Genomic DNA, 13745 nt, shown 5'->3' with positions numbered 1-13745 from the left:
ATGGCAGTATTGCTCTTCACCCTGTCCATGGAATTATAGCTCAATGAAAGTCACAGGGAACTCCAATTTGATCGTGGAAGTTGAAAGTCATAATACGGTTCAGACAGGAAGCCCAGTTCAATGTTCTTTAAAAGCCCAAGCAAGGCAGGAGGCGGATGGGCTAATTGAGGCAGCCCAGAGCCATCTTCTCCTCACTGCAGGAAACTCCCACTGGAGAGCTCCTGCTCGGAGGACAGCGAGACACAATCAAATGGCCGTCGGCACTTTATGAATTAAGCATTCCAGAGCAGAGTCGTTTTCGCCCTACCCACAAAGCTTCACAAAACCCTGCATTTTATTGGTCACGTTACTGGTTTTTTCTTCCACGACAGCATGGGGTTTCACCCTGAAATGACTCAAACTCTCAAAAGTGGGCAGGCATGATATACAGAGATTTCAGTTCAATTTAAAAAATACAAAACCACAAAGCTTAGAAAGTACAGTTATTTACTTATATCAATATCCAGAATATCCACTTCCCACTTATGAAGAGTTTATGATTTAGAAATTAATTGACACGAATCTTTGAAGATTTGAGAGAATAACTCCGAATGGATTAATGAAAGAATAAAGTCATTGCTCCCTATGCACACATGAGAGGAACTGGTTATTCTAAGAGGTCAAAGTGTCCCAACCTGTCCCCCAAGGGACACCTGGGGGAGGGACCAAGATCCATGGCAGTGAGTGGTGGCATTGCCCCTCGTCCTGATGAGGAAATTGGAGAAAGGCCGCGTTTGTGGGAGGTGGGAAGACAGCAAGCCACCGAAAGCCGTGACAACACTGTGGTCATCCTGCAGACAGTCAGGCCAGCCACCTTCTGGCCTTCACTGCCCAGCCACATCTCAATACTGCCCGTCTTCTTACGTGTGACCCAAAATGGAGCGGACACTCAAGTGAGCATTGGGTCACTACTGAATTGCAATGCATAGGAAGTGAGAATTCTAGTTGAAAAGAATAGGAGCTGAGTTTCTTGAGTAGAAATTGCATCTTACTTACCTGTGATAGCCCGCTGTTGTACGCCTTGTGCCCTCTGGAAAGTACAATAGAGCTCCGAATCTGAGCATAGGTCTGCAGAAGGTTATGGACAACAGTGAACTCAAAGTCAATTTGCTGAATCCCCATTTGGATTAAGCCTTCACTGAATTCCTTCTGTTATCCAGGGATGTGAACAGTCTTGCCCTCCGAGTGCACTGGAAAGTGGGATTCCTCCACCCTTCTAACCAGCTCGGAGGGCCAGCTGGAGCTTGCCTGAGTGTGTCAATGATGGAGACTGCTACCCTGGGGTGGCATGGTCATGAGTCATGCTCAGAATGCCTTCGGTGGAAGGCCCTGGACCAATCACGTCAACTCTCTGTCTACCTTAATGCATGTGTCCATTCCCATTTCTACATTCCCTTCGGCAACTCCGATGGGCTGACGCCCACAGTCCTATTTCTATAATTGTCTTTGTCTTCCCTCTTTCTACTCGAGCCTCCCAGTCTCCGTAGCCACTTGGTCGCCATTGTGGCCTTGTACTAATGGTCTCCCTCATTCGGATGATGTGTCTTTGTCTCGTCTTTTCCTGTGGAACACTTAATAGATGTTCTCCTTAAGTAATATTTTATAGGGAGGGTCTCCGTTGTCCTCCTAAAGCAAAAGGCATGTTGAAATTGTAACCCCCGGACCTGTGAATGTGACCTTGTTCTAGGAAAGGGTTTTCTCTTTCAAAATACTGGTGAATCCCTGTGAGAACTAAATCCCAAACTGGTCCACCTCCAGCCATTAAGGGAACAAAAGGCCAAGAAGTAACTAAATAGCCAGAGCTCCAGCTAACAGTTGATGTGACCATCACTCCGGCCCAGGCAGCTGAGGAGTGGAGCCCGGTGAACCCAATCAATCAAGTGGGCGGGTTGCTCCAGAGGTAGAAACTTTAAGGAAGTAGGTGACTTCCAGAGAAAGGTGTTCACCCCAGTGTACTCAGCCAATGAGAAGTCAGAGGAGGGACTCTGAACCAGGGAATCTAAAGCTTGGCAAACAGTTGGCCGAGACTACCCTTTTTTGTCTTTGGAGGATTCGACATCTAATTTTTCAAAAGTGACTAACAAAACCTGGCTCTCACCCCAGTGTGTACAGATGTGTTCTCAGGTGAAAACACTCATGGTAATCCATCAGTACTCTCCTATAGGATCAGCTGGGCCCAGTTTTCCCGCTGGAGACCCATCGACTACAGTCCCAGTCAGTTCCCAAGAGGTCTCCGCTGGAGACCCATCGACTACAGTCCCAGTCAGTTCCCAAGAGGTATTAAGACTGCCTTGGGGTGTCGACCGCGTTTCCCCCACCCTGTGTCATAGAAGAACTCTGCCCCATGGGGTTCTTAGTGGCTGACTCATGGACCACCAACTGCCTGTTTTTTTTCTGGGATGTTGCTGGTGGCTTCAAATCACCAACTTTTCTCTTAGCAGCTGAGCAGCTTAACTGCTGCCCTCACCCCGCTAGTGTGAACGGGAGGTAAGGCCACAGCATGGAGTGAAGGAGGGCCCAGGGCTCTGGGAGCTGGACTAGACCAGGCTGGGGCTCTCTCAGTCAAGAGAGACAGCAGGGGCCCCCTCTACTCGGATTTGAATTCTCACCTCCAGCACAGTGAGGCAAGACATTTATGTTTTAACCACCACCACGTGCCCCCACCGCCCAGTGTACTCAGTGTGCTGGGGCAAGAGAGATGGGAGTCTTCCCACTAAGGAGAAAACGTACAGCGTTGGGGTATATTGAGGAGCTTAGAGGAGCAACCTTCCCCCACCCCAACAAGTGGAATTGCCACTCTACGAGCCATTGAACTATTGACCAAAGAGAAAATTTATTCACAGAGCTTTTCAAATAACAAAAAATAATAATAGCACTTTTTTTGTTGTTTTGTTTTTCACAAAATGAATATTGAAATGAAAGTGAAGCAGCACGGCTCACAGACGAAGCGAAACAAAATCTAATGACTGGCATCTGGAGTCTGCACGCGCACCTACTGGGCGGCACATTTGTCTACAGCGGATAGAGCGTGGCTGCCCCTTTGCCACCAAGGCGGTCAGAGCAGAAGGTGGTCCGACACAGAAAGAGTGCATACTTTGGAAGAACAATGGAATGACAGGCTTACCTCGAAAGACCTGCGTCAACACTGGAAACAGGCTGACGGCAAAAAGGGTTGATGCAGAATATACGGAATACTGATCGAGCGGCATATTGGCCCGTGTATTAGGCTTAGTATCTGCTTCAAAAAGTAACTCTAACGCAGATGAATGCAGACGTCTTCGCTGCAGATGAAAAGGACAAGCAGGAGTGATGCGGTGCTCAGCCTGCCAGGCGGTCCTACACAAGGAGAACGTGACTGAGTGTGCATGTGTGTGGATGCGAAACTATGTATTTGCCTATGGGCACGGGGGTGTGGATGTGTACATCTGCATGTGCTTTTAGGGGACCTACCATGACCTATGGGGGCCATTCCAAAGGAACACTGTTTCTACTAGCCCTTTGTGTTCTCAGTCTTCAACAACAACAGAAAAGGAAAACTTTGCTTGCATATATAGATTTGTGTGTGTGTTATAGGTTAATAATATGCCCCCTGGTACAGAAACGTCTCCCCTGGTCCAGTCTTCTTGACCTTCCTCTATTCTTAGACAACCCACCCCCACGACCCTTCCGCGTCAGCCTTCAGGGGATGTTCCAGCATCCATCGGGGTTTTGCTCCTTGAAGTGCTGTACTGAGTGACAGCGGAGACTCGCTCCACCTGGGGTGGGAAGTGGTGGGATGCAGGATGCAGTGGTCCCTGCTGCGGTCCTCGCCTCCGCGCCCGCGGGCCAGTCCTTCTCAGTATGGGTAGTGCTTCTGTTTCTTGCCGGAGAAGCAGGCCAGCCAGGTGCACAGGAGCATGGCGGCTGCAGCACCCCCGCCTGTGCAGTAGTAGGCCCAGCCGATCTCACACGTACCTAGACGGGAAAGAGGGAAAGAAAACAGCCACAGATCAGCACACCAGGCAGGAGGCTGAGGCCCATTAAGAACACAGAGCACTTCTTCCATGTGGGTTTTGTTGCTTCTCAGCTAGATGGCCGCTTGTTTAGATCATGAGGTGTTAACAGGATCAGGTACCAGGCAGATAAGACCCAGAACAAAATTATATCCAAGGTGAATGGGGAGGGGAGACATAGAGTGGAGACCCAATGCCCATCTGTAGACAATTGGGCAACCCCCTACCGAGGGGTCACAGAGAAGAAATGAGCCAGTCAGGGTGCAGTATATCACGGATGAAACACACAACTGTCCTCTAGTTCTTTGGTGCTTCCTTCCCCCCACCCTCATGACCTCAATTCTACCTTACAAATAGGATTAGACCAGAACATGCACACTGCTACAGATAAGAGCCTGCGACACAGGGAATCCAGGATAGATAAGCCTCCAGGGCCAACAATGAGAGTAGAGATACCTGGAGTATTCGGGGAGGATGAGGGAGAAAGGGGGAATCGATCACAAGGATCAACCTAGAACCCCATCTCAGGGGGATGAACAATGGGAAAAGTGGGTGAGGGGCGATGGAGGGCGATGTGAGATATGAAAATAATAATCTATAACTTATCAAGTTGTGAGGGAAGGTGGGCGAGGGAGGGAGGAGGGAGAAATAAGAGCTGATATCAGGGGCTCAGTGGGAAGAGAACGCTTTGAAAATGATGATGGCAGCTTATGTGCTTGACACACTAGATGAATGTATGGATTGTGATAAGAGATATAAGAGTCCCCAATAAAAGTATTAAAAAAGAGAGATTGACTAATTTTTCTGAGCATAACTTTTCTAATTTGGTCCATGTCTTAAGGTGTTTGACAGACTTTGTCATTGTTTTTAAGGATGCATAATAGTCCATTATACGAACGTACCACAGTTTGTTTACTCATCCCTCTATGGTCGACGTCTTTATCGTTTCTATCTTTGTGCTGTAATAAAAATTGCTGCAATACAAAAAGATAAATAACACAGTGGCCAACTCGTGCTCAGAGCTAGCTAGCTGTCTTGAGCTGGAAAAAAGAAGCCAGCTTGTCTCGCGGACAGAGAGGACAGAGGCAGACCCAACCCCCACCCCTACCAGGGTCCACACCCCTGCTGAAAATCCATCAGCACCAACTAGGGCAGGAGAGGTGAAGATGCCAATTCTAAATCCCTACACTGCACAGGCATCAAAGGCACTTGTGCGTGGGGGGGGGGGAAGGGAGTGGGTGGATGCAAAAATGAAAACAAAAAAATCTAAAATTAACAAAAGTACAAAAAATAGCAGAATAAGGACATTGTCTCTGGCTAAAGTGGCCACCCAATGAGAGGTCTAGTAGAGATTCAGCAAGGGCAATGTAACCAAGAGAAATTACTGAAACCCAAATGAAGGCTGATAGTGGGACAAGAGGAAAGTAAAAGGAAATAGAGGAAAGAACTAGGTGACAAAGGGTATTTATAGAGGTCTAAATACAGGCATGTACATATGTAAATATATTTATATAGGATAGTGGGGAAATAGGTCTATGTGCATATATTCATAAGTTTAGTATTAAGGCAGCATATGGACATTGGACCTCCACTCAAGTACTCACTCAATGCAAGAACACATTGTTCTATTATATTGGCATTCCAGGATGCACACCTTCCTGACATGATCACTGAAGAGAAATGTGTGCATAAGGAAATGTGGTGAAGAAAGCTGGTGGTGCTCAGCTATCAAAAAGTATAGCATCTGGGGTTTTAAAAGCTTGCAGACAAACAAGTGGCCATCTAGCTGAGAAGCATCAAAGCCCACATGGAAGAAGCACACCAGCCTGTATGACCACGAGGTGTTGAAGGGATCAGGTATCAAGCATCAAAGAACAAAAAATATCATTGTAAATGAGGGTGAGTGCAGAGTGGAGACTCAGCCCATCGGTAGGCAATTGGACACCCCCTTACTGAAGGGTTGTGAGAAGGAGAAGAGTCAGTCAGGTTGGTCAGGGTGCAGTATAGCAACGATGAAGCATATAACTTTTCTCTAGTTCTTAAATGCTTCCTCCCCCCCCCCCCCCACTATCATGATCCCAAGTCTACCTTACAAATCTGGCTAGACCAGAGGATGTACATTGGTACAGATAGCAACTGGAAACACAGGGAATCCAGAACAGATGACCCCTTCAGGACCAGTGGTGTGAGTGGCGATGCATGGAGGGTGGAGGGAATGTGGGGTGTTAAGGGGGAACCTATTAAAAGAATCTATGTATAAGCTCCTCCCTGCACAATGGACAACAGAGAAGTGAGCTGGGGTACACTTTGGACAGTGTAAGATATGACAGTGCAAAATAATAATTTGTGGATATTGAAGGGTTCATGGGGAGAGGGGAGAGGGAGCGGGGAAATGAGGAGCTGATACCTAGGGCTCAAGTAGAAGGCAAATGTTTTGAGACTGGTGATAGCAACAAATGTACAAATGTGTTTGACACAATGGATGGATGTATGGACCGTGGTAAGAATTGTATGAGCCCCCAATAAAATGATTTTTTAAAAGGGGGGACACCCAAAGGAGGAGACCCGGGGAAGGACATTTTAACACCGGTTATTTGCATGGACTCGTCCAATGACATACACAGCACCATCTGCATTACCAAGTCCCCCACCTCCTTCTGGCTGGTTCCGATTTAGTAGGCAGAGCCTTAGATGCCTAGTGGGTGACCTGGTGGGCTGTTAACTGCAAGGTCAGTGGTTTGAAACCACTGACTACTGCTCCACATCCAAAGATAAGGCTTTCTACTCGCGGAGAGATTTACAGCCTCGAAAACGTACAGGGGCAGTTCTCCTTTGCTCTGTAGCAGCGGTTCTCAACCTGTGGGTCGCAACTCCTTTAGAGGTCAAACAACCTTTTCACAGGGGCCGCCTGATTCATAACAGTAGCAAAATGACAGTTATGAAGTAGCAACGCAAATAATTTTATGGTGGGGGGGGGTCACCACAACATGAGGAACTGTATTAAAGGGTCGCGGCCTCAGGGAGGTTGAGAACCACTGCTCTATAGGGTTGCCTTGAGTCAGGATAGACTTGCTGACAGTGAGTCTGGAGTTTGAATAATTTCTGGGACCTCGGAACTTTACGGGAACCAATGGCCCCATCTGTCCCCATCTTGACCTCATCTCAGCCAGGGACCTTTGGTTGTTAACAGATCAGTGCTTAACCTCCGATGCCACCAAGGTTCCCGAACATTTAAATTCCCAGTGCCATCGAGTCAATCCTAACTCACAGAGACCCCACAGGGTAGAGCAGACGTGCCCCTGTGCGGGTTATGAGGTTATACACCCATTATGGGAACAGAAAGCTTCATCTAAACTCCCTCCTTGTCTTCACCTTGATATTCAGCTTCAAGTTAAAGCATCACAGAAGAGTCTCAATTGATACTACTATAGAATACTAAGATTAGTAACATAGGAACCCTGTAGCACGGTGGGTTATGAATTGGGCTGCTGACCTCAAGGTCAGCGGTTCAAATCCACCAGCTGCTCCACAGGAGAAAAATATGACTTTCTGTTCCTGTAAAGCTTCACGATATTGGAACCCCCAGGGAGAAGATCTATCTGGTCTTTCAGGGTCACTGTGTGTTAGATTTTAACAAATATATATCCCCAATGCTAAAAATATGATGACTAGATTTCTCCTTCATACATTGTCCTGGTTGATTCTTCTAATCCGAGGTCACGCGTGAGCTAAGTATGGTTATCAAGGGCCCAGAGGCGCAGAGGAGTTGAAGATCTGCCCAAGATCATACAAAGGGCTGCAAAATAGCTTGTGGAAAAATGGCATGAAGGATCATGGGATTTCCCCACATATATTTATCATCAACGTGCTGGGCTGCTCACTGCAGGGCCGGCAGCTCAAAAACCACTAGGCTGGCGGTTCTCAACCTGTGGGTCGTGACCCCTTTGGGGGGTTGAACGACCCTTTCACAGGGGTTACCTGATTCATAACAGTAGCAAAATGACAGTTATGTAGTAGCAACGGAAATAATTTTAGGGTTGGGGGGGTCACCACCACATGAGGAACTGCATTATAGGGTTGCGGCATTAGGAAGGTTGAGACCCACTGCACTAGGCTCTCCCTGGGAGAAAGATGAGGCTTTCTTTTCCTGTAAAGAGTTCCAATCTCAGAAACCCCCCAGGGCAGGTCTCCCTTGCACTATGTCTCACAGGGTCACGGTGCGTCAGGATGGACCCTGTGCCTGGGTATCTGTTGAGGTTTTGGAAGCCAGGGCTAACACCACGGTCTCAGGTTGTAAAATAAGAAACCGCTGATCCAAAGCATTTTATTTGGGCTAATGGGATGGGTTTCTCACTCTTGGCATTCAAGTTATTCCTTTTGTCAGCACAGTAAGGACGTGTTCACTCTCTGAAACTGCCTCTTCTACTCCGATCCTAAGCCTCCTTTAAGCCAATATTAATATTTGAAACAATAACAATACACGTAATATGCAAGACAACAACAGTACAACATAGTCGCCATTTATTTTGCCTTCTTTCCTTTACCACCCCCCAGGCCAACCTACCCTACTGCCACCAAAAAACCCAACCTCACGGCCACCAGGTCAATCCCAACTCATGGCGACTGAAGGACTGTCCCTGTGGGTTTCTGAGACTGTGGCTTTAAGAGAGTAGAAAGCCTCATCTTTCTCCCGTGGAGCACCTGGTGATTTCAAACTGCCAACCTTGCGGTTAGCAGTTCAAAGTATAACTCACTCTGAATCCCAGGCTCCTTTCCCCAGTTACGTATATCACTTAAAGCACTAGGTTGCCCAGTGCTTAAACCAATTCTGACACATGGATGTCAGAGTAGAACTATGCTTGCTCCATAGGATTTTCCAGCTGTTGTTGTTTGGGAAGTGGATCACCAGGTGTTTGTTCTGAGGCACCTCAGCCTGGACAGCCAGCTGGTTAACAACGGAGTGCCTTCACTGTTTGCAGCGCCCAGGGTCTCTGAGCAAAAACTCGGGTAACAGAAAGGAAGAAAGTTGAGCAGGCAGACAGCTAGGCCCCAGAAAACAGAATAAATCTGGAATCCTTTTTAAAGAGTGACCGTGGTCCTATTTTAGCACCAAGTCTTTGCAAGGAAGTTGCATTTACAGCCTTGCATGGAGGGTGTTAAATTTAACAGGCTAATAGATCCTGAAAGATCACTTCTCCTCCTTGGGGAAGGTGTGGGTGCCTCAAGGACCTCCATTAAGTGTGAGAGATAAGCACTTTTCAAGGGCCAGGGAGTCCCCTGTGTGGCTGCTGAAGGCTACGGGTAATGTGGTTATGAGTTTGGTGGGAGGGGGGGTGGAGGGAGAATCTCCATTCTAAGTGAATCTCCAGCTGGATGAAGGCTCTGGGTGGTCTATAAATGTGTGGTCTACACGGCAGGTATGGTCTATAAGGGAGGTAGCTAGATAGAGAACCCAACCAATTGTTCCTTACTAACAAGGTATGATCCTACACATAGGGGTCCAACTAGTGAAGTGGGACTGGCATTGGGCTGCCAACCAGAATGTATGTGGTTCGAATCCCCCAGCCATCATATGGCTGAAAGATGAGGCTGTCGGCTGCCATGAAGATGGACAGTCTCAGAAGCACTATAGTGGGTGGTGGCTATGAGTCAGAATCGACTTACTGGCAATGGGTATGGGGGGTGTTTTTAACGGTCAGGATGTCCCTGGGTGACACAAATGGTTAATGGGCTTAGCTGCTAACCAAGACGTTGGAGATCTGAGCCCACCAGGAGGTACTTTGGAAGAAAGACCTACTTGAGAAAAATCTGCCATGACAATGCTGGAGCGCTACTCCAGCTCCCAAGGGGGCCCAGTGCTAGTGCTGCCTACCCCCCCCCCCCCAAGCTTATTCCCACACTCCCTTCAGAGGACTGGCTCAGAGCCACTTGGTCCTAGCTCTCCAAGAGAGCTGAGTGTCTCAGAGTTGATGGCCCTGGGGTGGCCAGGAGCCAACAGGGGTTGGATGCCGTGTGTGGCATTGGTGTCCCAGAGCCCCTGTGAGATGGGACGGAGGCTCGAACATCCCTGGAGATGGCATGCTAACTTGGTTTCCATGTCTATAATATCTGACTTTCCCATTTATTACTAGTAACTGCTAGTCACCTTCCCAGCAGCCAGGGAGCCTGGCGCTTGCCTTGGCATCTGCCCAGGGGACCCCCCAGGCAGGAGTGAGCGCTCTTCTTGCTCTGGGGTGTTCCCTTCAGGTATCTGGGGCTTCCCCACTATTTCCTGCCCCTCCAGGCAAACCCAACGTCGGTTTGTGTCATTTGTAATAGCTGCCAGCATTTTCCTGGCATCTTTTTGGATGGTGTCCTAAATCATGGAGTTGACTCGTGAGACAATGCTCTACCGGCTCAAAATGGGGGGAAGGAGTGGCATAAGGGCACTTAAAACCATCCGTGGAGAAGGTGCCTGAGATGGCACATGACTGCCGCTGCGTAGGCCAGTGGCTGCATGTGTCAAACATTCTGGGGCTAACACCTGCCAACTGACTGAGGTCCCCAACGAGCAGCTCACGTTCTCTGTAATTCCAAACGCAATATTCCTCTATTGCCCACGTGCAGCCTCTGATCACCATGACATCAATAAAAAGAAGTATTTTTCATCTAAGTGACTTTAACGGATAAAATCATTTACACAACAAGAACCTGTTCGGGCTCTTTGGACTGTGTAGAAATATAGCCAGTCTCTCTGTCCCAGACTCCTGGTGCCCACTCATGCACCCACTGATGAACGCACGCAGTCCACTGGGTGCTGGTGATTATGGAGGAAGACCAATCACAGCAGGGAAGCCATTGGCTGGGTTTGCTGTCGGACATAGAGCACTGTCAAGTTGACTGGCAGGTGTAGTCAGGTGAAAGTGCAGCAGTAGTTCTCAGCCTGCCTAAGGCCGTGACCCTTTCATACAGTTCCTCAGGTTGTGGTGACCCCCCAACCATAAAATTATTTTTGTTGCTACTTCATCACTGTCATTTTGCTACTATTATAAATTGTCATGTAAATATCTGATAGGCAGGATGTATTTTCATTGTTACAAATTGAACATCATTAAAGCATAGGGATGAATCACAAAAACAATATGTTCTTACATATTGTAAAATGCCGGGTGCTCGTATATGGGCGAATCTGCATGTGGGCAGACCCGCCTGGAGATGACAGAGGAGCGGTGTCTTAGGTGACCTCTGTGAAAGTGTCGTTCGACCCCCAGAAGGGCTTGCAAACCACTGCCTTAGAATGTGGTTTCCCTTTTGACCCATTTTAAAGTCGTTTCCGTTTTTAATTTTTTTCTGCTTTCTTTTTGGTTGACATTTTCCTCTGTTTTGTCTGGTCATTGTTGTTGGTTTTAAGAAGCCTATTGTCTGTAAATAAAAAGTCCAAACTCACTGCCATTGAGTCAATGCGTTGTCCTCCCTGAAGGACAAAGTAGAATTTCCCCCGTGAGTTTCTGAGACTCTAGCTCTTTCCAGGGGCAGAAAGCCCTGTCTTTCTCCGGAGGAGCAGCTGGTGGTTTCAAACTGCTGACTTTACAGTGAGCGGCCCAATGCATCAATGAGTATGCCACCAGGGTTCCGTTCGCTATAGTCAGGATGAAAGTATGAAGTAACAACTGCTTAGATAATTATCTAATTACAATTGTGGTATGAGGGTTGATGGATCTGGAGCCCTAGAGCTGGAGAAGCCATGTATAGACCCACAGCAGTGCTGAGATGCTTCCACTGCCACTCAGTCCACAAGACTTTCCACCCACTGAACTGTGATCTTCCGGCATTCAACGTCATTGCAGGTGTTGTATGATTCTGAAGAGGAATTTATATACTGGTATTGGACATATGGGTTAATATTGGACTTATGGACTTGATCTGGACTGGACTGGGGGGTTTTCTTAGTGTATAATTACTCTTTGATATAATGTTCTCTCTTATACATCTATGCATGTCAATGAATTTGTTTCTCTAGTCGACCCAGACTAACACACTAAGTAAACCACATCTGGAAAAGAGATCACGATAAACAGGGAGCAGGGTCAGTGGGGGCACAAACAGAGTGGAGGTGGGTCATGGCAAATGGCCCCTGGAGATTGTGAGGCCTGGGTGTGCAGGGGATTCTGTTGGGTGTGGCTACACAGGGGTCTGCCTTCACTCTCTCTCCTAGAGGGTCCCTGTTCACAGCACACCAACCCAGCTCAGTTTCTCGTTCATACCAGCTGCTTCCAGAGTCACTTCCTCCTAGACGGCAGACAGACGGCTCTGACTCATGTTGATGCGGTTGGGGGTGGGCGAGGGGGCTATCACCCCCTTCCCGGGGAAAAAAATTACTCAGTGCCCCCCCCTACTGGCCATGGAAAACGATTATACCATAGCCCATAATCCTAAGGAGCCTTGGTGGTACAGTGGTTATGCTTTGGGCTGATAACTCCAAGGTCAGTGGTTCTAAATCCCCAGCAGCTCTGCAGGAGAATGAAAGAGGTCTCAACTCCTGTAAAGAGTTAAATCGTCTCAGACGCCCACTGGAGCAGCTCTACTCTGTCCTATAGGGTTGATCTGAGTCAGAATTCATTCATTGGCAGCAAGGCTGGTGTTTTGGTGGTAGGCCATAATCCAGGATAAAGGGTAGGTATCTGCTTTTGCATAGGAGCCCTGGTGGCATAAGACTGCTAACTATGAGGTGAGCTGTTCAAAACCACCAGCCACTTCCAAGGAGAAAGATGAGGCTTTTCTCTCCCATAAAGACATATTGTCTCAGAAACCCACAGGGGGCAGTTCCACTCTGACCTGTCGGGTTGCTGGGAGTCCGATCTTGGGAGCAGGGGGTTTCTGGGTTCTTGTTTAGTTCTGCTTTTGTAGCCCCTGGATCAGTCCAGTTCCTCCCTGGGTGCAGTATCTCCTGCTCTGGGAAACACCGCTCCCGCTGGACAACCCTGATACACATGTACCTCTCGTTCTGGGGCCTTGGTCTTGAGCAGTCAGGGCCCCTGCTCGGCCACCAGGGCTGAGGCCTCCACTCCCCAGTGGCTCTCCTTTTGGTTAGCAGCAGAGAAAATGAATGATGAGCCCACCCAGGGACCTCTCAGACCCTGGAAGAATTGCAAGATCCATGAGACCAGTGGCAGAGGCTTCCCAGTATTACACCCACACCCCACCCTTCACCCTCCCAGGGCAAAGTAAGAACTTAATAAAGGTTCTTCTTCTAAACACGTGATTAGCCTGAGGTGTCTGGGTCAGACAGGCAGGAAGGAGTGGGCGGCTCCTGAACATTGACCATCCCAGACGACCAAGCCCAGGACCCTCGATCTTAGGGCCCCCTGGCGAAGTTTCTGCACATCCACGTTTGCATGCACACACATTTAAAAATAGCTCAACCCCTTTGTCCTGTCTGGCCAGTGAGGGCTTGGCTCCCAGTGTGGCTGTAAGTTAGCACAGAGTCCATCCTGAGAGCTTCAGTGGAGATAACGTCGCCGGGAAGGGAAAAGGCCAACACATGGGCTGCACATTCAGCCGTGTGTCTGGTGGCCTTTGTGTTCACATTGAGAACTGACACAGAATCTGGTCTCCACATGGGGGAGGGGGGATGGGGGGCTGAGATAACCAGTGGGAAACTAGTGCAGCGGGATAAAGATGATCCACAGGTTTCTGTCTCTATCTGGAAAGGCTGGAAATACTTAAAACAGCTCT

General features: G+C 48.3%; 1 protein-coding gene across 3 annotated transcripts in view; it reads right to left on the bottom strand.

The window, feature by feature from the left end:
• Positions 1-2853: 2853 nt before the first annotated feature.
• The window catches only part of LHFPL6 (LHFPL tetraspan subfamily member 6), a 239108-nt gene continuing 228216 nt past the window's right edge, over positions 2854-13745 (bottom strand). For all 3 annotated transcript variants that reach the window (XM_075562895.1, XM_075562896.1, XM_075562894.1), the window contains exon 4: positions 2854-3993. In XM_075562895.1, the coding sequence (XP_075419010.1) occupies positions 3875-3993 (119 nt within the window). In that variant the 3' untranslated portion in view covers positions 2854-3874. The remainder of the gene's footprint in view (positions 3994-13745) is intronic.

This window comes from Tenrec ecaudatus, chromosome 11 (assembly GCF_050624435.1).
Source record: "Tenrec ecaudatus isolate mTenEca1 chromosome 11, mTenEca1.hap1, whole genome shotgun sequence".
Taxonomy (NCBI): Eukaryota; Metazoa; Chordata; class Mammalia; order Afrosoricida; family Tenrecidae; genus Tenrec; species Tenrec ecaudatus.
This window is presented reverse-complemented; position numbering and strand designations above follow the sequence as displayed.